Raw genomic sequence first — 26,718 nt, 5'->3', positions numbered from 1 at the left:
TAAGGACACATATGTAATATCTTAATCAATAAAAAATATATTTAAAAAACACACAAAACTTCTGGAGGACTTTAAGGGATTGACAGCAATACAATCATAGTAGGGACTTTAAAATCCTGATGACTTCTCTGGGTAGATTTTCTAGACACAAAATTAACATCACTCTAAAGGACACACTGGGTCAGATGGATTTAATTGGCATTTAAAGAACATTTCACCCCAAAGCTGCAGAATATACATTCTCAAGTGTACATGAGTCATTCTCAAAGATAGATGTTTGAACCCAAAACAAGTCTCTACAAGTTCAAGAAGATTGAAATCATAGCAAGTAGATTGAAATCAAATCTACCCAGAGAAGATCTCAGATCACAATGGAATATTTACAATAGCTAAGATCTGAAAACAGACCAAGTGCCAGCATCAGTAGATGAGTGGATTAAAAAAAAAAAAAAAGCTGTGGTACATTTACACCAGGGAATACTATGTATCTGCATAAAACAAGAATCTCTTACCCTTTGAGACAGCATGGAGGGACCTGGTAAGTATCATGCTAGGCAAAATAGTCAGAGAAAGACAAGTATCACATGATCTCACAAATATGTGGAATCTAATGAAGAAAATAAATTGATGAACAAAATAGATCCAGAGACATAGAAGCATAGAACAGACTGCAGAACCTCAGAGGGAAGGTGAGGGTGAGGGGTGGGGGAAGGGTGGGGGGAGGAAGAGATCAACTGAAGAACTTGTATGCACATATGCATAAGCCATGGACACAGACAATAGGGTGGTGAAGGCCTGGGGTTGGGGGTGTGGATGGGCTAGAAGGGGTCAATGGGGGAAAAAGAGGGACATATGTAACACTTTCAATGGGGGAAGGGAGAGAGGAAGGGGACATATGTAATACTTTCAACAATACAGATTTAAAAACAAGAACAAAAAAACACTTGCCCAAGAGATTGTAATGTGCAAGAATGTTTGAACTATGGAAATATGGTAAGGTTGCTTAGCACTGCTTTAGCCCATAGAGGCTCATAGGCATAGAGTGAGATGAATCAGAGTGGTTGTGTTCTCCAATCATTTCTGCTGCATGTACTAGATGTAAAGCGGTCTGAAAGTCGGATTTAACTGGACTTGAAGTGAGTGCAGTGAAGACAGATAAAAACAAGAAAGTTGAGAGTATGCAAGCAGGGATCAAGGAATCTAAGTGGGTAAGGAGAGAAGTTAAGAATGGAGGGGAGTAGGGAACAGTGTTATGATCAACGAACCTATTCTTCTACTTCCAATTACTTTTTTTTTTTTATCACACCATCAAGCACTTCTTTAAGACCAGCTGAGTGTCCTACAAATTCAACTCAATTCTGACACTGTCTACCTGGAGATAGCATCAGACTCCACAGGCTAATGGTTCAGTCCCACAAGATTGCCCTCTACTTCAAGTGTCTAGGCCAGTGGTCGGCAAACTCATAGTCAAAAGAATCAAATATCAACAGTACAACGATTGAAATTTCTTTTGAGAGCCAAATTTTTTAAACTTAAACTATATAGGTAGGTACATTGTTATTAACTTAATTAGGGTACTGCTAAGGCTTAGGAAGAGCCACACTCAAGGGGCCAAAGAGCTGCATGTGGCTCCCGAGCCGCAGTTTGCCGACCACGGGTCTAGGCTGTCACCTGTCTTTCTGACCACCCAGCTATAGACCAGAGGTTCCAATGACCCCCTCCTCGGGTCAACTAATTTGCTAGAGCGGTTCACAGAATTCAGAGAAAATTTTAATTCACTAGAGTACCAGTTTATTATAAAAGACAATAACTCAGGAACAGCCAGGTAGAAAAGATGCTCAGGGCAAGGTATGGGGAAAGTGCACTGACCACCAGCTTAACTCGCCAGCCAGTGAGTGAGACAACATGAAAGCAGATCCCCCAGCCCTGGTCAAGCCCTCAGGTGAGCCCAGGCCAACACCTTGACCTCATGAGAGACTCTGAACTAGAACCACCCAGCACAGCCACACCCAAGGTCCCGTCCCACAGAAACCAGACGAGATTATAAATATTTATTGTTGTCTTAAACTGATAAGTTTTAGGGTAAATTTGTTATGCATTACTAGATGGCTAATATGTTATGTTTGAGCTTTGATGCTAGACTGAAGTTAAATATTTTTAATAGAAAATTTTCCTCATCCCCTTTCTGAGCATGTCACAGTATCCCCTACATCTTCTAAAACTGTATGAATAGCAATTTAGGAACAGGATGGAGACGGGGCTGGAGTACAGATCTCTCCTGATGTAAGCCGTGCTCAGATAGCAGAAGGTTTGTCATTGTTGTTTATAACATCCCTCAAAGCATGGAAAAGGATCTCTTAGTGTAGCAGTATTCAGGAGTTTTGCTAAGAGGTAGTCACTCTTGGCAGTATAAAATTCTGACTGTCTATAGATGTTTGACCCTGAGGCCATATTGTCCATGGCTTCTGTTTTGTTGTTTTTATTTCTACTGCAATTCATTGAATTTTTCTTTCAAGCTACAAAAGCAGTATCTACTTTTTGCAACAATAAAACAACTGCCAGTGTATAAAGAAAAAGCCAACAATCTTCTATTTTCCTCATTCCCAAGGCAATCAATGTTAATGGCTTATTCTGTATCCTGTTATCCCCTTTCTCTATGCTCAAATAAAAGTCAAGCTACAGTATATCTAACCCGGCCAGCGTGGCTCAGTGGTTGAGTGTCGACCTATGAACCAGGAGGTCATGGTTCCATTCCCGGTCACATGCCCGGGTTGCAGGCTCCATCCCCAGTGTGGGTTGTGCAGGAGGCAGCCAGTAAATGATTCTCTCTCATCATTGATCTCTCCTCCTCCTCCTCCTCTTCCTCCTCTCCTCTCTGAAATCAATAAAAATATATTTTTTAAAAGATACAGTATATCTAAAGATTGGTTTTCTACTGTTTCAGTTATCCATGGTCAACCACCATCCAAAGATATTAAATGGGAAATTCCAGAAATAAACAATTCATAAGTTTTCAATTGTGTGCCATTCTGAGTAGCATGATGAGGTCTCATGTGGTCCCACTCTGTCCCACCCAGGCCTTGAGTCATCATCACTTTGTCCAGTGTATCTGCTTCACTTCATGTCATTTTGTAGGCATTGCATTATTTGACATCATCACAAGATGGGGCAAGTACAGTACAATAAGTTATTTTGAGAGACAGATAACATTCACAAAACTTTTATTACAATATATTGTTCTAACTCTTCAATTTTTTTATTATTGTTGTTAATCTTTCACTGTGCCTAATTTATAAATGAAACTTTGTCATAGGTGTGTATGTATAGGAGATAACCTAATATATATAGGATTTTTTGGTTTCAGGCATCCACTGTGGGTCTTGGATGATATCCCCCAGAGATTAGGGGGGACTAGTGTACTTGGGGTTTTTTTGTTTATTTTATTTTTACATGTCCTACACCACATGCATTACTCTGCAATATTCATTTTTTACTTAAAATATGTTATAGGTGTCACTTCATATTAATACAAATAGAACTAACTCATTGCATAATATTCCATGGTATGAATGGACTGTAATTTATTCAACCATTCTCCTATTGACAATTAAAATTACTTAAGATTAAAAATATAGTGTAATAACTAGCTTTTCAAATATATATTTTACTTCCTGGGACCTATATGTCTTTAGACCTTATTCTTCAGTGATTCATGAGTCAATGAGTGTTTCTTATTAATTTTATAATGATGTTCAGGCTAATCGATAAAAATGTTTGTAGCCTTCAACAGTTGTACCACCAATGTAGAAAAGTTCCTGTGTCTTCGTATTCCTGCTAGTGCCAATGAGCTATTCTGAAATTTGAGGTGACAATGATATCCCAAAACTGTTTTGGCTTGCATTTCCCTATTAGTCATGCTTAATATATTTTCATCTGTTTTGGACATTATTTTTGTCTTCTACAAGATTTTTTGAAAACAATAACAAGAGAAGGTAGATGTTTCGTTTTGTTTTGTTTTGTGCATTTTAAATTAACAGGCTTTAGTGTTTAGAGCAGTTTTAAGTTCACAGCAAAGTTGAGCAGATAGTATAGAAAGTTCCCACATATCTCCACCTCCTCACACATATTGTACTGTACTCACCCATCTTGTGATGATGTCAAAATGAGATGAAGTGAACCATCAACACTTATTACAATCCATGAACCAACATCATTATCAACCAAAGTCTATGGTTTACATTAGGGTTCTCCCTTTGTGTTGTACACAAAATTTTGACAAATTTCTAATAACATGTATCCATGATTTTAGAATCATACAGAATAGTTTCACTGCCCTAAATAAAATCACCTGTGCTCCACTTATTGCTTCCTTCCTTCCTTCCTCATAACCCTTGTTTATATATATATGTAAGTCTTCCAACACACTTTTAAGAGAAAGTTAGGTTCTTCCTAAAATAGAAAAACAGACATAGTGGAGGTGGCTCCCAGGGCCTCAGTCTGTGCTCCCCAATTGAATGGTGCTACTGGTTGGACTCCATGTTCTGGTGGGACCACAGGAAGGGTTTCATGCTGAGCCCTGCGATCAGGCAGGACCAGAGGCTGCATCCCGAAGTCGGTGGGACCATAGGCTGGGCTTGGCAATCAGGTAAGTCACTGGCTATGCTCCCCTGTTGGGCTAATCTCTCTGGCCAGACAGGGCCTCCAGTGGTATCTTGCAGTTGTGTGTAGATGGAGACTATTTGCAATGTTTGAAACCATAGCTTATGCTCCATGGTTGAGTGGTTCACGAGCTGGGCTCCCTACCTGGGTGAGATCACAAATTGTGTTTAGCAAGGAGACAGGGACATAGGCTGGGCTTCTAGGCTGCCCAGGGTCACTGTTTACACTTCCTGGTTATGTGGGAGGAGAGGCTGTGCTCAGTGGTTGACTGCTGACTTTGCTCTCTGCCCAAGCAAGGCTGTAAGATGGGCTGCGTAGCTGCCTGGGTTCTCTGGCCAGGCTTCCTACTCTGGTGGGACTAGAAGCTTGTATTCAGTGCTGCCCTGCTGTTACAAAGAACGGCAGATTGCTTCCCTGCCCGGGTGTGGTCATAGAACAGGCTCTATGGCCAACAGGGGCCATTTGCTAGAGTTCCCAAATCTGGCAAAACTGCCAACTGAGCTCCATGGACAGATGGAGTCACTTGCTGGGCTCTGCAGAGCCACTGGCTAGGATCTCTGCTGGGGCACCACCACAAGCAGGAACACAGCACATCAAGCTATGAGCACTGGTTGCTATACAACTTATTACATTAGCGTTGTGTTCCGAAAACTTGCTAAATTTGCTTTTTAAATTCTAGTACACTTTCTATTGATTTTTAAATTTTTTGTACATATATAAGCAGATCACATATGAATAAAGACAATTTAATTTCTTCATAATCTTAAAGCCTTTAATTATTTTTCTTACCTTGTTTCACCAGTTAGAACCAGCAGGACAGCACTGAATATAAGCGATAAAAGGTTACTTTGCCTTACTCTTGTTCTAAGACAAAACATTCACCCTTTTACTGTTAATTATAGTGACAGCTGTCAGTTGAAAACATTCCCTTCCATTGCCAGGTTGCCAAGAGATTTTTCATTAATGGGGCCTAAATTTTTACCATTTTCCCCTGAATCAATCAAGTAATCATAGGATTTTTCTTCTTTATTATATACTAGGAGCCCAGTGCGATTCGAAATCATGCGGCGCCGCCCACCCTCAAGTCACCTCGAGATATTTTCCCATTGATTTTTAGAGAGCATGGAAGAGAGAGGGAAAGACAAAGAGAAACATCACTGTGAGAGGGACACATCGATTGGTTGCCTCCTGCATGAGCCCTAACCTGGGCCCACAGCGCAGCAGCCCCTGCGGCCACTGCTGGTCCGGCCCTGCCTTGCTCCCCGGGCCCCACAGCAGCCACCGCCCCTGCTGCTCTGCCCCTCCCCCCCATGCTGTGTGTGCAACCTCCTCCTGTCCAGTTGACCTGTTATGGCATCCCAGCCTAATCTGCATATTACCTCTTTTTATATATATAGACTAGAGGCCCGATGCACGAAATTCATGCAAGGGGCTCAGCCCTCACAGCCACGGCTTGCCTTGGCCCTTGCAGCCCCAGTTTCATCCGGAAGGTCTTTCGGCTGTCCAGTCTAATTAGCATATTATGCTTTTATTTTATAGATATGGTGATTTTTTTTCATTTTTAAATTAAATTTACTGGGTGACATTGGTTAATATGATCACATAGGTTTCAGATGTGCGTTTCTGTGTTACAAGATCTGTATATTGTACTGTGTGCCTAACATCAAATCTTCTATCACCTATATATGGTGAATTTTATTAATTGATTTTCAAATGTTAAACCTTTACTTCTCGACCTTTTGGCTAAGATCAAGTGTAGTATCAAATATGAAACAAACCTTTTATTGCTTTAAAAAACTTATTTATCATAATATATGATTCACTTTATAAATTGTTGAATTATATTTACTAGCATTGTCTTAATGATTTTGCATTTATGTTTGTGAGGGATATTTTTCTTTAGTGTGTGTGTGTGTTTGTGTGTGTGCTATATACAAAGACTGCATCTGATTTTAGATCTGAATAAAGCTAATCTCAAAAAGTAAAGTGGAACTATTTCTCTTTCTAATCTGGAAGTTTGTGAAGGATTCTTACAAATTCTTCCTTAAGTCTTTAATAGAATTTCCCTGTGATGCTATTGTCAAAGCCTGCAGTATTCTTTTTCTGGGAAAATTTAATTTAATAAATTTAATAGATATAGGAACATGCAGATTTTCTTAGGTCAAATTTGTTCATATGTAACTTTCAAAGATTTTATTAACTTCATGTAAGTGGTAGAATTAACACAAATTTCCTCATAATGTTCTTTTTTTAAAAATCTTTTAATATTTCCAGAATCTGTAGTAATATTTTCTCTTTAATTGCATCTTCTTTTATGTCTAACATCGATCAGCTGCCTCCTGCACATCTCCCACTGGGGATGTGCCCGCAACCCAGGTACATGCCCTTGACCGGAATCGAACCCGGGACCCTTCAGTCCGCAGGCCGACGCTCTATCCAGTGAGCCAAACCGGTTTCGGCAATTTATTAATTTTTAAAAGTACTTTGGTTTTATTGATTTTATTTGGTTGTTTTATATTTCATTGATTTCAGTTTTCATCTACATTATTTACTTTCATCTATTTATTTTTGGCTTTATCTTTCTTTCTTTCTTTCTTTCTTTCTTTCTTTCTTTCTTTCTTAGGGCCTTAAAGTGGAAGCTTAAATCATTGAACTTGGACCTTTCTTTTTTATAAATACAAGCATTCAAAGCCATAAAATTCTAAGAACTGCTTTAGCTCTATTAAACAAGATTTCATATCTTTCATTTTCATTCAGTTCTTAACATGTAACAATTATTCCTGTGATTTCTTCTTTGACCTATGTGATATTCAGAAGTGTGTTGTTTAATTCCCAAATATTTGTGGGTTTTTCATATATGTACATTTCTGTAATTTATTTCTAATTTAATTTCATTATGGCCATAGAAGATATACAGTATGATTTTAATCTTTCAAAATTCATTAAGACTTGTTTTAAAGCCTAGAAAATGATCTATTTGGGCAAACGTTTCATGAATATCTGGAAAGAATGTGCATTATGATGATTTTAGATGATGTGCTATGTAAAAATCAATTAGTTCAAATTTATTGAAACTGTAGTTCTAGTCCTTTATATTTTTACTGATTTTTTTGTCTACTTGTTAACAATCAATATTGTGAGAGAACTACTGAAACCTTCTAGTATAATTGTGGGTTTGTCTATTCTACTTTCAGTTTTGTATCGTGAGTTCTGAAGCTTTGTTAAGTGTGTACACATTTAAGACTGGATTGCCCCTTTATAATTGTGAAATAACCCTCTTTTATCTGGTAATGAATCTCATATATTTCACTTTAACATAGTCATTGTAGTATGTGTATGTTTAGTGTTTGCACAGTATATACTTTTCCATCCTTTTACTTTTTATCTATCTTTCTCTTTGTATTTTAAGATTGCCTCCTATAGAAAGTATATAGTTAAGTCTTGCTTTCTTTCCCTCTGACAAACTCCACTTTAATTCTCATGTTCACAGCAATTAGCCCAATACAGTTGGGCTTAATCTACCATTTTACTATTTATTCTATTTGACCCTTCTTCTCTTTGTTCCATTTTCCCTATTACCTGACTTATTTGCTTTAACCAAGTATGTTTTATGATTTCACTTTCTCTCTAATATTGGCTTATTAATTATACTTACTTGTTTTAATTTTTAATAGTCACTCAGAGGTTTATATTTAAGTAGTCAGAGTGCACCTTCATAAAACATTATCATGTGAGATGATAACTGTGCTCTTCCATTTCCTTTGCCTGTCCTTTGTGCTACTATTTTCTTGTATTTCATTTCTACATGTGTCTCAAAATAACCACGCAATCAACTTCCCAAGCTTTCCTTTCTTTTTTTAAAAAAATATATTTTTATTGATTTCATAGGGGAAGGCAGAGGGAGAGAGAGAAACATCAATGATGAGAGAGAATTATTGACCGGCTGCCTCCTGCATGCCCCACACTGGGGACCAAACCTGCAACCTAAGCATGTGCCCTTGACCAGAATCAAACCCAGGTCCCTTCAGTCCGCAGGCTGATGCTCTATCTACTGAGCCAAACCAGCTACAGCCCAAGCTTTCCTGGGCTTCTGTTGGGCCCACCTACCAGCCAAAAATTTAGCTTTCTAACGAGTTCTCTCAGCATGGCACCTTGCTGTCTCTGTCACACAGCCGATTAATGCTGTGCCCTCTCCAATAACGTTTGGATCTTAGCCTTCATGTAAGAAGGGAGGCAGCTCTTGAGTGCATGTTCATTTTTTAATATTCACTTTTATTAAATTTTCTTAAGTGCACACATGAGGTTTCTGAATCAGAGTAGATTTCTTATAATGCTCACTGCATAATCAGCAGTCAGAATAACATTGGAGCATTAGTCTCTCCATACTTGGACTTTCTCTATGGTGGGCCAGTGGGAAGATGAGACATTGGAAACCCAGGGTTTTATTTCCACTCGGATAAACCTTGCCATGCCACAACTCCGGTGCATGGGTCTGTGAAATGCTTTTCTCATGATCCTGTGGAAGAGCCTAATTTCAACCAACAACAATCTCTTGCATACTGAACGATCCTGCCACTTTCGTAAGATGTATGTTCCATGTGATTCTTATCACATCACTGCATGGTCGCGTGTTCCTGGGCAGGAGAGAACTGGGTGAGTGCGGGTCATGGACTGGGGGTGTGGGGGAGAAAGAGCTCTTTGTTACCCTGGGGTTTAACCAGAAGATGCTTGACCATAGAGGCCTGTCAATCTAACCTGAGGGATAATTGCAAATGAAAATGATAAAAAGCTGGGGTAGCACCAGCTGGTGTAGCTCAGTGGTTGAGCATCAACCCATGAACCAGGGGGAGACATTTATAATACTCTCAACAATATTTTAAAAATAATAATAAAAAGATGGATAAAAATCTATTTCAGCAACGAAGGTAAATTTTATAAATATTATGAAGATGAGTGGTTCTGAAATAAATGAGTGATACTTTAGGGATGTAGAAAAGGATAAAGACAGAGCAATAAATATTGCAGCCTTCTAGAGAGGAGTTTCGGTTGAATTCTGAATTCGAAGTAAGCTTTCATTGAGGTAGCATGGTCTACTTGTAGGACTAAATCCCAAAGTAGAAGGTGAAAAACTTAGCAGAGATTTATTTTATAAATGAACCCTAAAATTAGAAACAGAGTATTGAGGTCAAAGAAAGACTTTCTGTGTCCACAGGACCTGGAAAGGGCTATGTGTGTGGCTATGCCAGAACCGGGAGGGGAGGTAGGAGTCTGCCAGCAACCTGGAGCCTGGCATTTAGAGCTACGTTGGTAGAAAGATCACTCAGAATATGAGGTGGACACTGATTTTTTTTCTGTCACTGGTTGAAATGTTATGGGGTGGGAAGCAGAGCCACAAAAGCCTCTCTGTCAAGAAGAGACCATCTATAATCTGTGTGGGAAATGCACATGGGATCCTGAGTCCCTTATTGAAAATCCTGCTCCTTTCATTATGATCTTTGTCAGAATTATTAAACCTTACAAAGTAGACTCTGTACCTTTCCTCCCTTCATCATTCCCTGGTCCCTGGCTTCTGTCATGCTCACTTTAAGGAGATTGCTCATTCAAAGGTCACCGATGAAGTTTTTATTGCTACATCCAGCATCCTTTCTACTTAGATCTCTCTGATGTATGTAATCCCACTGAACACTGCCTCCTGGAAACTTATATAAAAACTTGAGTTTCCACGACACTACACACACTATCCTTCTCTTTTGCCAAAGATTTTTGTCTCCCTCCCTGGCTCTTTCCTTGCCTGCAACCCCGGTAACACAAGTGCTCCCTCAAGTCAGTACTGGGCTCCCTGACCTTTTTCCTATTCTCTTTTATAGGTCGTGGTCAAGAATGGCATAGTCTGCCTCGCCAGGGTGACTCTGTGGTTGAGCATCTACCTATGAACCAGGAATTCACAGTTTGAGTCCCTGTCAGGGCTCATGCCTTGGTGGTGGGCTGGATTCCTGGGGGGCTGCGGGGGGGAGGGGTTATGCAGGAGGCAGCCAATTTATTGTTCTCTCTCATCATTAATGTTTCTATCTCTCTAACCCTCTCCATTCCTCTCTGAAATCAATACAATATATTTTAAAGAATAAGAGATCATTTATTTTTGTTTCATCATCACTGATATGCTCATTCCTCTGAAACCTATATTTCTAATCTCAGGTAGCACTCACATATTTCAAATTATCCACTGGTCTTTGCTCTGGGTAGGTTATCCTATCATTTCAAATTTAGCATTTTAGAAACCAAACTTATCATTTATCCTCTAACTCCTCCAAATGAACTTCCTCCCAATTGTTCTATCTGCACCAGTATCACCATAGTCTTCCAAATCATACACAATCAGAAATTTGGAATAAAATTTGATTCCATATTCTTTATATCTTTATTTTTAAAAATCTAATCTTTGCCCTTTTTGTTCTTTTATCATAAGACCCTGCCACCAGTGTAAGCGTGTATGCCTTTGATTATCACCTTGCTATGCAGTTGTATGAAATCAGTTACTCTTGATGCCTCCACTGCCTCTTTCCATCTCTTACAAATAAATGCTCTTATGTTTCCTTATAGTTAACAGAATACATGACAAGTAATTCTTTATTAGCACCAAAATTCTGTTCTGCCCCATGTTCTCTGTCGAGCTATTTCTATCTAGTCTTTTCCAAAGGTTATTATGACTTTACTAGAGGCCTGGTGCACAACATTCGTGCACGGCGGGGGGGGGGCGGGGGTTCCCCTCAGCCTGGCCTGCGCCCTTTTTCGCAGTCCAGGAGCCCTTGGGGGATGTCCGACTGATGGCTTAGACCCGATCCCCTTAGGCCCGGACATCCTTAGGGCTGCCACAGAGGCAGGAGAGGCTCCCACCACCGCTGCTGCTCTCTCCAGCTGTCAGCCCGGCTTCTGGCTGAGCAGCGCTCCCCCTGTGGGAGCACACTGACTACCAGGAGGCAGCTCCTGCATTGAGCATCTGCCCCCTGGTGGTCAGTACGCATCATAGCGACCGGTTGTTCTGCCGTTCAGTCGATTTGCATATTACCCTCTTATTATATAGGATGTCGTCCATAAACACCCAAGGCCTTAGAAGGTATCCTTTAAGTATTATTTAAGTCCCTCGGGTAATCTTCAGTTAGATCTCACACCTCTGCCATTTTCCAGTTCTGACTTTATGCCATGCTCTCTTTCTGGCACTGCCGATGCCCTTTCTCCCATCCTCTCTGAAGGCAAACTTTATTGCGTGCCAACTAGTGTAATGAGGACAGTTCTACTTGAGCACACTGGTAGCTTTGCTTCTATCCAACACACTGTCATGTTTCCTCCTCTAATTCTAAATGTTTCAGGGCTGCCCTGGCAGGAACCCCCTCTCACTGAACCTTCACTGGCAGGAAGACACCCAGGAGCTTCTCAGTGACCACAGGATGGGTTCACTTGAGAACGCCACCCAGTTCTAAGACCCAGGATTCATTGTGCTGTATCCTGACATCAGAGCGTTCCTTTATGCAGCAGAAAGAAGCCTGTTTCCACTTTGAAAACTCCTGAAACTCAGCTCTGTTTCAAGGCCCAAGAAACATATTCCAGAGAAGGAACCTAAAGAACAAAATCAGTCCCCCGTCCCCTACCACTTTTCCCATTCCGCTACGAAACCAGCTTTCCAGCAGGGCCTGCCTCTTGCCAGTGTCTGAATATGCCATTCTCTTGTCCAGCTAAAAACTCTGGTGCTTGGCCCTAATAGTAGTAAGACCTCCTCCTCTCCCAGGCTGGTCCACAGCCTCATCTCCAATTAGATTCTTTTCTTCATTAATCTCAAAACCATTTTTGGTTGACAAAATGGTAATTTATTCATTTAAGATGAAAACTAGAAGCAGCTGGTGAACCCTGTATACTCTGAAGTTTATAGCACTCATCAATTAACATCCGGGAAAAGGAATTGCACAGCCCCAGGTTCCCAGTAAAGGTTACTTCCCAGCGTCTACTTCTAGCATGGCCTGCTCCTGTTACTCAATTGGATTTTACTTGTTATTTATTGCTAATAAACTGTTTTATGGAAAAAGTCCTCATCCTACTTGATCCTTTGACCCAAGAAATATATATTAGGCTCCTTTCATGAGCAAGAATAATTGTCAAATAAAATAGGTGACCTAAAAATAAGTAATACCCGATACCCAGCTTCAATCAAGAGAGGATAAGAGATAAATACACTAATATCTATAATATGAGACAGACAATGGTAATATCCATAAGAGGCCTTAAAATGATAATGATAACAATAACCATCTAGACACTTTTCCATGCACTTTATGCCTATTGTGGTATCTCATTTACCCTCACAAAAACACTATGAGGTGGATAATTTTATCTTTGTTTTGCAGAAAAGGAATCCAGGATTCAGAGAGATTTAGTAACTTTCCCAATAGTCAACCACTACTAAATGCTCCTTCAAAGTCTTTGATCTTAACCTATGGGAAATTAAAAAGAGGTGAAAACAAGGTCTAATTGAGACATCAGAAAAGTCTTCATGAAACAAATCTCTTTCAAGATTGATTTTTAAGAATGGTTAAGATTTTACAAAACAGAGATAGATAAGAAATTCAAGACAGAGTGAAGGCAATAAAAAGAAGTAATAAAATTAGGAAAGCCAGGCATGTATCAAGAATGACTGAGGCCTTTAATTAGAGGATAGTGTCTCAGAGGTGAAGGCCAGGCTGGAGCCAAACTGTGGATGGCATTGTCTTCTAAGATGAAGGATCAGTACTTAATTCAGGAGGCGATGAAGTGTATAATCTTAACGCCAATACTAACCCTTATTGTGCAACAAGCTAGATAAGGCATTAGAACCTGGTATTCATCCAGAGTCCAGTGAAATGTCAGTGGCATAATAATCTAACAAGGCTGACCTAGAACTTAATAAGGCTGAACCTTGAAAGACACTTTGACTCTGTTTTGTTTTGTTTTTTAGCAAAAAAGTGACAATCTGGCCTTAGCCGGTTTTGCTCAGTGGATAGAGCAATGGCCTGTGAACTGAAGGGTTACAGGTTCAATTCCATTCAAGGGCATATGCCCGGGTTGCAGACTCAATTCCCAGTAGGGGGCGTACAGGAGGCAGCCGATCAATGATTCTCTCTCATCATTGATATTTCTATCTCTCTCTCCCTCACCCTTCCGCTCTGTAAAAATCAGTAAAATATATATTTTTTATCTCTCTCATCATTGATATTTCTATCTCTCTCTTCCTCACCCTTCCGCTCTGTAAAAATCAGTAAAATGTATTTTTTTTAAATGACAATCTGGTTTTTTGGCATGGCAGTGATCTTTTGTAAGTAAGTCATAATTGTCTGGTATGCAATAAAATCGGAAAATAACACAGTCAGATTCCATAGACTCAAGAAGGTAGGTGGATTCCTTTGGGTATGAGGAGGCCTCTGTCCCAAAGAAAAGTCATCATTCTCGTGCTTATTCAAATAATTCATGCAATCATTTCTTATGAAGCCAACTTCCAAAACAACAAGCCAATTCCTCCATTTCTGGGTCCTTATATCTACTTTTGATTAATATAAAAGGAAAGGAAACGAAATGAAAGAACAGGACAGAAAGCCTAGCAAAAGATACTGTCATTGTTTTTTTAACAACACAATTTCTTTACACACAAAATATAATTACAAAGACTTAACTACCTTGCATATTTTAATTTTTAAAACAGATTCTGGTTCCAGGAATAGATTTTTGTTACAAAGATTTAGACATTTGCAAGTACCCATTTTTTTTTTCATAATTTCTTTCCTTTGAAAATGGTGTTTCCTTTACACGCTCAACTTGTGCTTTTCTCCTCTATCTTATTTTTCTTTTCCCCTCTAGTAGGAATATTGGCTTCGTTACTGAAATTGTGACGCGTAATCACATTTCAGCATTCTTACTCTCCCACAGGGTTTGTATCCTTCTGGAGTGTATAAATCATTTTGAAAGCTCCTTCCCATGCTATATCATGCTTTTCAGATTATCTACTGGTGTGTGCCTTACACACAAACACCCTTAGGGTTCAGCCACAGAGAGGGCCTAGATTTGGTTGGTAGGACTGCTGCTACTATGCTCAGCTGTAGTCACTTAGGGCTGGGCAGAGACGCAAAAAAGCATCCAGTAGGAAAAAGGAAGTGGCATCTGGTGCTCTAATTGTCCATCGACACACGTTCTAACTGCTGGAAACTCATGCCAACCAACCTCCACTGGTGGAACTGACCTACCCATTCCACACACTTCTTTGGCTTCATGGTGCCTCTGGGTCCTCCTCCTTCGCAAGGTGAACACTGACATCCGTTGCTACCAGATTTCTTCTGTGTAAGAATGTAGGAAGACCATGCAGGACCACAATGTGATCTACTCCCACACCCCATACTGTCCCATCTCTTTCACTGGGGCTTCTTTCACATCCAGGGACAGGAACAGCCCTGTATCTGTCATTTGAGTCACACATTTCTCTATAGTAACGATTTTGGATTTCTTCTGCACTTCAAAGAGACAGGTTAAAAATAAGGTAAGATGGTCAATTGCCCTTAATCTACAAGGGATGCTAAAACTTCCCTGGAGCTGTAACAAGATGGAGTTAAATGAGTAGAGCACCTGCCTTGGAGAGTAATGGGCTTGGGAAGAATATTTGGAAAAATCAAGGTGAATGGATGACACCTGTACTAGTAAGTGTAGCTAGCCACAGAGTGTGCTGCTTGGAAGGTGAATCCCAATGACTGCAGGGCTGTTTGTTAGTTTGTGCTAAATTAGGGAAGGTCTAGGTTTCCCCTACGGCTGAGTATTTCATGTCAGGAGAAATGATAGCTCCCCCAGTAGGGATGCTTGACACTTCCCTCACACATTAGACACCTTTCCTTTAAATAAATACTATCATGGAAAGAACATTGCTTTGAACATTGGCATTGTTCTTGCTCCCACATGTCTTGATCTGGCCTTCTATTGGCATTTTTTTTTTGCCAAGTTTAAAAATATTTTGTCTTAGGGTAGTTTTTCATTGTCTGTTTAATCCAATTCAAATGTGCACCACTATTTCATGTCAGGAGAAATGATAGCTCCCCCAGTAGGGATGCTTGACACTTCCCTCACACATTAGACACCTTTCCTTTAAATAAATACTATCATGGAAAGAACATTGCTTTGAACACTGGCATTGTTCTTGCTCCCACATGTTTCGATCTGGCCTTCTATTTGCATTTTTTTGCCAAGTTTAAAAATATTTTATCTTAGGGTAGTCTTTCATTGTCTGTTTAATCCAATTCAAATGTGCAGCAGAGGCAATAAAGTAAGAATAGTTAATAGTGAGGAAGAAAATTATATCAGAACCTTTGGAAAAGGTGAACTGTGTATATTTTTAAAAATTGATAAATTTTTATCTTGCAATTTTATCTTTATTTTATTTATACTAAAGTCTTTGCTTCTATCTAACATGGTCTTCGGAGTGCTGGCCACGGTCATAGACTGTGCACACCTCTCACCTCTCCAATCTGACTTTCCTGGCCTGCTTCTCTCTGGCTGCTGGTTCTCTCTACGGAGCCAGCTTGTCTCTATTCACTATGAAGAAAAATGAGTTGGTCAAGAAGAGCTGTGCCTGTTTGGAGTGAAAACCGGAAGCGCATTCTTCATTTCTACACACCATGGCACCTCCTGATTAATGCCATAAAGGAAAAATAGAACAAAATATTGGCGGTTCCCCCTCGCCTAAAAACAAAACATAAAGAGTAACAAGCAGGTCCTTATGCCAGGGCCCCTTGAGTCAGCACTACTTTCTCCCCTGGATTTTCTGGAAGCCACCCTCTCAGCTGCTTCAAGACCCCTCTCCCTCTCAGTGTTAATTTAGTCATTGCACTAGTTAATCCCTAAGCAACACACAACCAGAAGCAGTGGAGTTTATCACTAAAGGACATGGAGCTACCATAAAAAATCATTCTTACCCATCCAGGTATAATCTTCAAAACTAATATAAAAGTGTGATGTGCCATATAAAATTAAGAATCAGGACACTTAAAATAATGTCCTAAGTGAAAAAAGCCAGACAGAAAAAGACAAATACTATATGATCTCACTTATTTGTGCAATTTAAAAACAAACAAAAAACCTCATAGAAACAGAGAGAAAATTTGTGGTTGCCAGAGAGAGGTGGAGTTGGAGGTTGGGGGGAATTGGATGAAGGTGGACAAAAGATACAAAAATCCAGTTATAAGGTAAATAAGTTCTGGGATGACTATACATTACCATGTGCTCTGGAAAATGAGAGTGGAGGGAAAGAGGCAGGAAGTGACCCTGAGGGATAGGTAAGTGGTATAGGTCACGTGGATCTAGCTTTTTAGAAACTCCTCTCTGAAGGGAACAGGAATTCCAAATGGTAAAGCAATATGGTGTAAGAAAAAGGCAATTTCCATTTATTGAGGGTTTATTATATAGTAGGAACTATGCTAAGTGCTAGTCTTCTACTTTATTTCATTTAATAACAGTACTTCAACTTTATAGTGCTTTGCACTTCACGATATATCTTTTTTGATCCTTACAATAATCTTATGAACTATACATTTTTATGCCCATGTTTTAAGTTAATTATAAAAGTGTGAACTAATGTACTTTGAGTCACACAGTTAGTCATTGATAGAGCTAGAATTGCTACCAAGATGCACTAGCTAACTTTAAACTGTGTGTTTTTCACTATATCGTCACCACTTCTCATCTTTACTTTTTCCGAAAAACAGACATTTTCCTTTCTGAAAAGTCTTATATTCTTTGAGTCACTCTGGCCTCATCTTGGGCATCACTTCCTCCAAAAAGTCTTCTCTAAATAGCTTATGCGTGTTCCTCCCATGGACGCCCACACCACGCTAAGCTTGTCTCCACACTGGCAATGTCCGTCTCCTAGTCTGCCTCCCTCCCAAACAGCAAATCCCTTGACACAATAACTGCTTCTGTATGCCCAGTGCCTCGTACAGTTATTGGCACAAGATAAATCTCAAGACCTATTTATTAAATATAACATTGAAGTGTATGAGTACATTTGAAACTGCTCCTTGATGGCTAAGTGTATTGGCAATGAGTGTCCATTGCTCTCTCGTGCTATGAAGCACCCTGGTTCTCAGGATGGCAGGTCTGGCCTCTGTTCCATGGAGCTTACATATTCTTCTACTTCAGAACTGCTGTGTTTCCCTTTTGAGATCTTTCTGTCTTCTCCCTTGTTTTCAAGATGTGGGCTGTCACATTTCTGAGCTGTTGGTGTGCTGGGCTATAGCAGCAACCCCTCTTTCTTATATACTGCTTGCAAATCACAGCTAAGTAGAAAAAGCAGATGAGCAGTAAATAAAATTACCTATAAAGGAACATCCTTGAGAGACAGCACTGCACAGAGATGGAGAACAAAGATCTGAAAACAGATGACCTGGGTTCTGATTTTACCTCTGACACTCACTAAATGTTCTCACCTCTTCATGCACCTATTGCCAGGTTTGTAAAATGGGCAGTGATAGTACGTAGGTCAATAAGTATCATCAGACCCATTCAATCTGAACAATAAAGATTTAATTAAAAAAATAAATATCATCAGACCCATTTTTATAGCTGGAGTTTAACAAAATTAAGTAACATGTAATCAACTTAGCAAAAGTATATTACATGCTACAAACTGGGGCTTGAGTAATAATTAAGGCATCATGACTCAGGGAAGCTCCCAAATTAAGCAAGTAGTTACTAAAAAGGGCAATATATCTTATGGTGGGAGAAATATGAGATGTTATGAGAACACATATTGGTGCATTATAACCAAATATAGGGGTCACAGGAGAGCTTCCAGGGGAAGTAGCATTTAAACATAGATTCTAAAGGCTCATAAGAACCAGCTGGATAAAAGGTTGGGAAGGGTCTAAAAAGGGAAGATCAAAAGTGTATTCCAGTCCAAGGAACCAGCACTTGAAAAGTTACGTAAGAGAAAATTTGAAAAAGTTTAAAAACTTTAGTAATTCTGGGGTGTAGAATTAATGAGACATTGACAGGAGAGCAAGGCTGAAAGTCGGTGGTGATCACATGATGAAGTACTTTGTACCCCATACTGAAGAAAGTGTCCTAATGGCGGTGAAGGTATGTATGTCTTTGAGTAAAGCAATGGTTGACTTATTTGTAATTTTGAAAGTTCACTTGCTAGCAGAGGGAGAAAATGGGTTATAGATGGTCAAGACTGGCAGGAAGACTGATCTGAAAGCAATTATGCGCTACAAAATTCAAGGGCTGGTAGAAGTGCTGGCGTGGAAACAGTGCTGATGGAGAGAAATAGACAGATTTGTGGGAAAAAGACTGACATTTCTTGGTTATGGGTCAAGTAGAGGCCTACTGGAGTCAGAGAGGACCCTGAGATCTCTGGCTTAGGCAACTGGGTGAACTGTGGTGCCCTAAACAAATACAGGAAATCTTGGAAGAGGAGAAAGTTAGCGTGTGAAGGACACAGGGAGTTTGATTTTGGACATTTAAGGTTGCAGTGTCTGTGAGGTATTCAAGTGGAGCTATCCAGGAAGCAGCTGGATCCATAGATTTGGAACTCCAGAGAATGTTCTGAGATATAGGAATGAATGAGTTCACCCAAGGAGAATGTGTGGAGGGAGAGAAGGCATCCACCTGAGTGGAGTGCCAAGGAGCAGCAGGGAAGAGACAGTGAATGGTGTGGGGATACGAGAGTGGTACTGACAATGTTTTTTTGGCTAATCCTCACCCGAGGGTATTTTTCCATTGATTTTGAGAGAGAGAGAAACATTGATGTGAGAGAGACACATTGATTGGTTGCCTCCCGCATGCACCCTGCTTAGGGATGGAACCTGAAATCAAGGTACATGCCCTTGACCAGGAATCAAACCCGAGACCATTCAGTGTGTGAGCCAATGCTCTAACCACTGAGTAACACTGGCCAGGGTGATATTGGCAATTAAATGAACTATTGGGAAGGCACAAAATAGGAGAAAAGGAACTCTCTGCTCCAGGTGTCAAGTTCTTCACTGATTGAAAAGCTCTAATGTCCTTCGGTGGATGGAAGAAGGAACAGAGGGCAGTCAAGATCCTCATATTTAACCAAAGTCAAACCTGGGATCCAGCAGCTGTCATGCAGAAAAATAAAATCTTCCCTTCTTCCTCTGACCCTCTGTCTGCTTCCTTCATGCCATAGAGCTACACAGGTATCAGGTCAGGCTAGAAGGATGTGCCTTCAAGGAACATGCATAAAAGAATGTTCAGTGCGTTCTTGCTCTCCTAGAATTAGAGCCCTCTCTGAAAAGAAGACACATTTTAAAAATGGTCACTAACATTTGGAGCTTGCTATCTCTTCTCAGGGTTTGTCAAGGGACCCGTGGTCAGCCTTACTACCCCCAATCAAATGCACAGCCTTGTCTTTCTCTGCCCCTTCCTGGTGCAATAAGGAGCCACATCGGGGGCCAGTGGAAGCTGCCTGGAACACACTGCTGTGACCAGAGGAGATGCCCACCCATCCCAATCCTTCCATTTTCCTGAGTCAAAAAAATCACTCACAGATAAGAGGCAATGCTTCAAAACAGTCATTCAAGACATTGCTTCATTGGATGTCTCTTTGGACAACAAACTCAATGATCAGTCCCTGGGTCCAGAGGTGAGCTAGAAAGGGAATCAGAGGGAGATGCTATGGGTGTACTGTAAGGCCTGAAATTCCACGTTGTTGCATTGACATTTTTGAGCCTTACAGCGTTCCAAAGAGCTAACCATGAATTTCCCTGTTCTTACCATGTACCCCACCCACACACAGTGGGAAAGGCTCCTCCCCTGGCTAGTGATCCATTAGCTGGACGGGCTGCACCCCACCAGATCCTCAACCTAACACGTTTCACCTATCAGCCAACTTGCAAGATTTTCAACAAGCCAAGCATATCTTTCCATGGAAACCAAGGGTCACCTCAACCTCTTGTCACTACAAAGCCCGTCTGTATTCTCTAGTACATCCCATGTGGCTCTGCGTGGATGTGGCATCCTTCTTCCCTGAGGCTATGAGCATGGACTGATGAGTGCTGCCAATCTCTTCTGTCCGGTGTCAGATGGTGTATGTTTGGCCATCTCGACCCTTTTAGGATGAGGGAATCCCTCCTTTAGCAACAAGGTGAATAGGTGGTGATCAGAACACAGGGTAGATGGTATGACAAACCCATGAGTTTCTTATAATCAAATGAACTCCCCTGAGTTGGCTAGGCTTGAGATAACTTGCAGGTTCCCTACCTGAGGGCAGCCTGCCAAGGGGCTCCAGCAGTAGAAGAGCGTCTCTTGGAGGTAAGATCTCAGAGGGAGGGGACTCTGCATTATCATGTCAAGGAATTATCTGGGAGGTTTTGTAGGGCCTTCCAAATAGCTCATGCATGTGCCAGAGCTGGCATTTAGATGTCTGCTGCACCCCCCCCCCAAAAAAAACTGTCAGTGACAGAGAAGCAAAGATAACCACTCACAGGAGACTGCAAACAAGGTTGTCAACTAAGTTGACAGCCACTTGTCTCCATCCTTATCCACCTCAGTGCCTTGAAGAGCTAAGCCTTACAGCAGTAGAGAAATTTCAGAGCCAGACTGGCAATTCCCCCAACCATGATTCCCAAGGTTGTTAAATTAGGAAAGGAAGATAGTGAGATAGTAGATCCTGCCTTTCTAACCCTCCACCCCCAATACAAATAGCTGAAGTGGAAGGAAAATCAAAAGAACCAACCACCATCCCCTTGATGTCTGAATCTTGAAAGTCAAAAGTCTTCCCATTGACAGGGCCAGGAGAAAGAGTTGGGATAAGGGGTCTCACCTTTTAATAATTGAAAGAGAAGGAAACATTATGGACTCTGTCCAAAACAGCGTTAAAATGCAGAAATAGAAATCCGACAGAGACTGATTGCAAATAGGTTAGAGGTGAAAAAAAATCAAACTCTTTATACCTATCCAACTGTGTCAAAAGTGAGCAATAAACTGATTACGCATGAATCAGATTTTATAAAATCATTCTGCTCTCAATGAAATCATCTAGTAACATGTAGGACTTTGTTCAACCTTCAGAAGGGAGAGCTCTGTACACATTTTCAAAATATGAGTGGACTGGACCTGCCACTTTACAGGAGCTCAGTAAACACTTGTTGAGTGAGAACAAGTGTGTGGATGAGGTTGGGCCTCCGGCTGCAAAGAGTGGCAAACAATGACTGGCTTAAGCAGAACTTTGCTTACGTATGCAAGAATCCTTTGCTCCCACTTAAACCAGAGGAAACTTCCCAACCAGGTCTGTAGGAAAGAGGGGCGCCAGGAAGAGATATTAAATTTATCTGATTATTTAGACATGTTCCTTCTCAAACTCCTCTATGAGCACACAATAAATCACTGACCCAGGTTTCATGTCAGACACATCCATCCCATTCTTTTAACTGTACCTCTTTCCCATCCACAACCTGATATTCCCCTTATGTGAGGCGCCATGAGACATTGGGGAAAAGACTCCAACCCCCATATCTTTGAAAAACCTTTGTCTTTTTCTATTACAACATTGCAATGAATAAACTTTTTCATCCATGTGCAAATATAAAGCAACATGGATAAATCCTAGACCCACAGTGGTTGGTGGGAAAAAACACAATTAAATATCTATAATAATGAAAGGGTAATATGCTAATTAGACCAGACGTCCTTCCTTCCGGACAAAGCCGCAGTGGGCAGGGCTGCGGCAGAGGCCCCCAGCTGTGGCGGTGGGCAGGGGCAGGGGACGAAGCAGAGGCAGATGGGGGCCGGGGCCAAGGCCCTTGCATGAATTTTGTGCATCAGGCCTCTAGTATAACAGTAATTCCATAAACCTGAAAATGTGTGCATATAAAACCAACAAATTTCTAAGAAACATGCAAGAAATACACATTAAAGAACTTAGAATGATTGTGGGAAAGTATAAGAGAGCTAAATCATCTCTATTCCAACAGAAAGTTAATAGATTACTTAAATTTAATAAGTCAATAAATAATATAGAAATAGAGAAGCAAATGCCAGAGGACATAGCTAAATGAATCTCTTCTGGGATGTAGGAATTAGGAATGAGGATGAATAAAGCAAAAAAAATGCTGTTTTTTTGTTATAAGCTTTTTAGTATTGCTTGATTTTTAAACTATGGGCATGTGTTACTGTAATAAGAATAAAATTGGAAAATAAAGGTAATATAAGTCGAAACAAAAAAAATAGTCCTAAAGGTAAAGATATGGCAAATAATGCATTAAGATTTTGAATTTCATATCCAAGGGAACTTTTTAAGGGCTCAAATGTATATAAAAATTAAATTTCCCATGCTGAAACCAGTTTGGCTCAGTGGATAGAGCATCGGCCTGCGGACTGTAAGGTCCCAGGTTTGATTCCGGTCAAGGGCATGTACCTTGGTTGTGGGCACATCCCCAGTAGGAGATGTGCAGGAGGCAGCTGATCGATGTTTCTCCAGCCAAAACCGGTTTGGCTCAGTGGATAGAGCGTCGGCCTGCGGACTGAAAGGTCCCAGGTTCGATTCCGGTCAAGGGCATGTACCTTGGTTGTGGGCACATCCCCAGTAGGAGATGTGCAGGAGGCAGCTGATCGATGTTTCTCTCTCATCGCTGTTTCTAACTCTCTATCTCTTTCCCTTCCTCCCTCTGTAAAAAATCAATAAAATATATTTAAAAAAATTAAATTAAATTTCCCTCTAGGAAAATTACACTGCCAGAATAATAAACAAGACTGTTCTTTTCTTCATATCCTCACTAACATTAGGACATAACTTTTTTAAAAGTCTTCAAGATAAGATTCGAAGAAAATCAGGAATTCTTCTTTCTTCAAAATGGATATTTATGGCATTACTCTCAAATACACACACACACACACACACACACACACACACACACACACACACAAAACCAGCCCAGTTACATAACTTTTTATGTCCAACAGCAGCGCTTTAAATCAAGGTCACGACCCTTCTAAGCACAGAACACATGCCCATGAAGCTAGCCCTGCACATACTTGTATATTTTATTATTGAAATTCTGAAAGTAAAGAACCTGGGAATTTTCATCTTTAATGTTTTTATTGATTTTAGAGAGAGAGGAAGTAACATTGATGTGAGAGAGAAACGATTGGTTGCCTCCTGCACATACCCCACCTGGGATCAAACCTGCAACCTGGGCATGTGTCCTGACCAGGAATCGAATTGGCAACCTTTCGGTGCACAGGACAATGCCCAACCAACTGAGCTACACTGGCCAGGGCAGGGAATTTTTCGTTTTAATAAGAACCTCATGCCCTAACCGGTTTTGGAGTGTCAGCCTGCAGACTGAAGGGTCCCAGGTTTGATTCCGGTCAAGGGCATGTACCTTGGCTGCTGGCACATCCCCAGTAGGGGGTGTGTAGGAGGCAGCTGATCGATGTTTCTAACTCTCTATCCCTCTCCCTTCCTCTCTGTAAAAAATCAATAAAATATAATTTTTAAAATTTTTTTTTAAAAAAGAACCTCAGGTGTCTTTAATCTGGGTTCCCAGGAACTATACTTTGGGAACTCTCTAGACCCACCCATAGGACCAGAGAAGTACTGCTAATGACACAAAGTTTAGCCTGAAAAGCAAACATAGTTAACAGTAAAGCACTCTTTGGTCTGAACTCACCAATCAGACTATATACCAAAAAACATGAGCATGAATGGTTCCACAGGCAAAGGTGCTGGCCTGACATTTAGTGTATGAGCTTTGGTTATCAGAGAGGGATACTGGCTGGCAAGGGCAAGACAAGGTTCTAGCTCTTATGCCTGGAACAAACAGATCAGGTCACTGGGACAGAAAGTCATAACAGGGAAAATGAATGAATTCATTATTTCCTGAGGTTTTCTCTGACACAGATCCCTTCTTAAGAAGCTTACAATCCAGTAGGTGAGTCAAGCAAATTAGATATTGGTGTTTTAACAGAGTCATGTCTATGATATGGTAGCAGAGTGGAAGCATAACAAAGGTGGTGGAGAGGGGAGAGAAGGCAGCGTCTCTTAAAGGAAAAGTGGGAGCTAGAGGGATGGGAGAAAGAAAGGGGGAGACAGAATTGCCATAAAAAAACACTGAAGATCAAAAGTGAAAGAGCGTGTTGTACCTGGAGACAGGGGAAGCTCAGCACTCTGAGTGGTGGTTAAAGTGGGATATCAAAGATCAAAGCCCTGCCCTAACCGGTTTGGCTCAGTGGATAGAGCATCGGCCTGCGGACTCAAGGGTCCCGGGTTCAATTCCGGTCAAGGGCATGTACCTTGGTTGCGGGCACATCCCCAGTGGGGAGTGTGCAGGAGGCAACTGATCGATGTTTCTCTCTCATTGATGTTTCTAACTTTCTATCCCTCTCCCTTCCTCTCTGTAAAAAATCAATAAAATATATTTTTAAAAAAAGAAAAAAAAAAGATCAAAGCCCTGCCACCCAGACAGGGGTTCCCAGGAACCGGTCAGCATATTAGGGAACCTAATGGAACCATATGGAACCCTAATGTGGAGAAAGATCAGCAACAAAATTCTGCTTGCTGCAGGGGTGGGGAACCCTTTTTCTGCCATTTGGATGTTTATAACATCATTCTCGGGCCACACAGAATTATCAACTGAAATTTAGGCTGCTATATTTGGTCAAACATTTAATTTCACCCCGAATACCTTGGCAGGACCAGACCAAATGATTTCCTGGGCCTTATACTGCCTGCAGGCCAGACGTTCCCCACCCCTGATTAGCATATGGCCTCCAGCCCAGAATCAAGTTCTCCGATTTTCTGGGTGGGGAGTTAGTAGGAGGGTGTGAACAAGCATGGAAGCCTCGAGTTCTTCTCTTTCAAGTTCCCTTTGTCCCTCTCATGGCTGACATCCATGTGAGTCTGTCAGCCAAGCAGTCCAAGATGAGCCTAACACCTGGTGCCTGAGACTATATATATATATATATGCCTAATATGCAAATTGTCCCCTCGGGAGTTTGACCAGGAGACTGGGAGTTCAATCGCTTGCTATGACGTGCGCTGAAGACCAGGGGGCTGAGTGAAACGAAGGAAGGCCCTGGCAAGTGGCCGGCGGCCGGCCACCAGGAAAGGGAGGCCCCGGCCAGCAGCCAGAAGGCCCCAATCAGGCCTGATCGCTGGCCAGGCCTAGGGACCCTACTGGTGCACAAATTTTGTGCACTGGGCCTCTAGTAAAAGCATAAAAATACTTCCAGATTCTTCCCTGGAAAGTTCTGGCTGTCATGTGGCACTTTGCTGTGTCTTTTTGTTCCACTTGCATACTTTTTTGTTTATGTTCAATTATCATAAATTACTTAAGATTACTGGCATTTTAGAACTTTCTTGTTTTCAAAGGCCTCAGGAGAAGTGGCTACGGGTTATTTTTACCATGGAGTTATTTACACATAAGTCATATTTACATATTTGTTTCTTTACAAAACAAGATTCCCCTCAGGCCCAGAGCTTTTACATAAATATCTCATTCCTTTGTAGTCTCAGATTGTTAATACTTCCACCTCTCTTTAGTTTCCCATTTTTCTTCCCTAAGTTCATTGCCTTTTTGTACATATCATTGTTGTTTTAATTCTTTAACAGATAGAAACATTTCTTTGTCTTTCACTTCTATTGAGTTTTCTTACTTGTTGTATTTTGAGTTTGAATCATCACACTGATTTTGTTTAAATTTTTGAGACCTTTTCATATTATGTTAAAAGTTTCCAAAATTTGGATGACAGTGGCTCAAGATAGGAAAAGTATGTGACTTGGTTAGCTGATGCTATAATAATCCTGAGAATCATATACACACATAACGTTACTTCCCAGCCCTCCCCAACCCAAACCATGGTGATCACTAGAGAGAAGATAGCAAGTGTATTTTTTTTAACCTTCTACAAAACTTTGAGCTTTGATGGAATTTGCGATTTTTCTTTTGAAGACTAGCCTTAACATTTGGATGGCTAGACTGTGATGTAACTTCACGTGAATACATATCTATGTGGTAATGCCCTGCCTGTGAAACAAGG

General features: G+C 40.8%; 1 protein-coding gene and 1 pseudogene across 1 annotated transcript in view; both read right to left on the bottom strand.

Moving 5' to 3' along the window:
* The window catches only part of LOC102251452, a 22,908-nt pseudogene extending 7,917 nt beyond the window's left edge, over positions 1-14,991 (bottom strand).
* Positions 14,992-15,054: 63 nt separating this feature from the next.
* Positions 15,055-26,718, bottom strand: part of CRP (C-reactive protein, pentraxin-related) — a 52,704-nt gene continuing 41,040 nt past the window's right edge. Inside the window, 1 exon segment of the mRNA XM_014547635.1 lies at positions 15,055-15,185. Coding sequence (XP_014403121.1) covers positions 15,055-15,185 — 131 coding nt within the window.

Source organism: Myotis brandtii, unplaced genomic scaffold (genome assembly GCF_000412655.1).
Source record: "Myotis brandtii unplaced genomic scaffold, ASM41265v1 scaffold1120, whole genome shotgun sequence".
Lineage (NCBI taxonomy): Eukaryota > Metazoa > Chordata > Mammalia > Chiroptera > Vespertilionidae > Myotis > Myotis brandtii.
The sequence above is the reverse complement of the archived record's forward strand: the minus strand, read 5'-3'. Positions and strand labels throughout refer to the sequence as shown.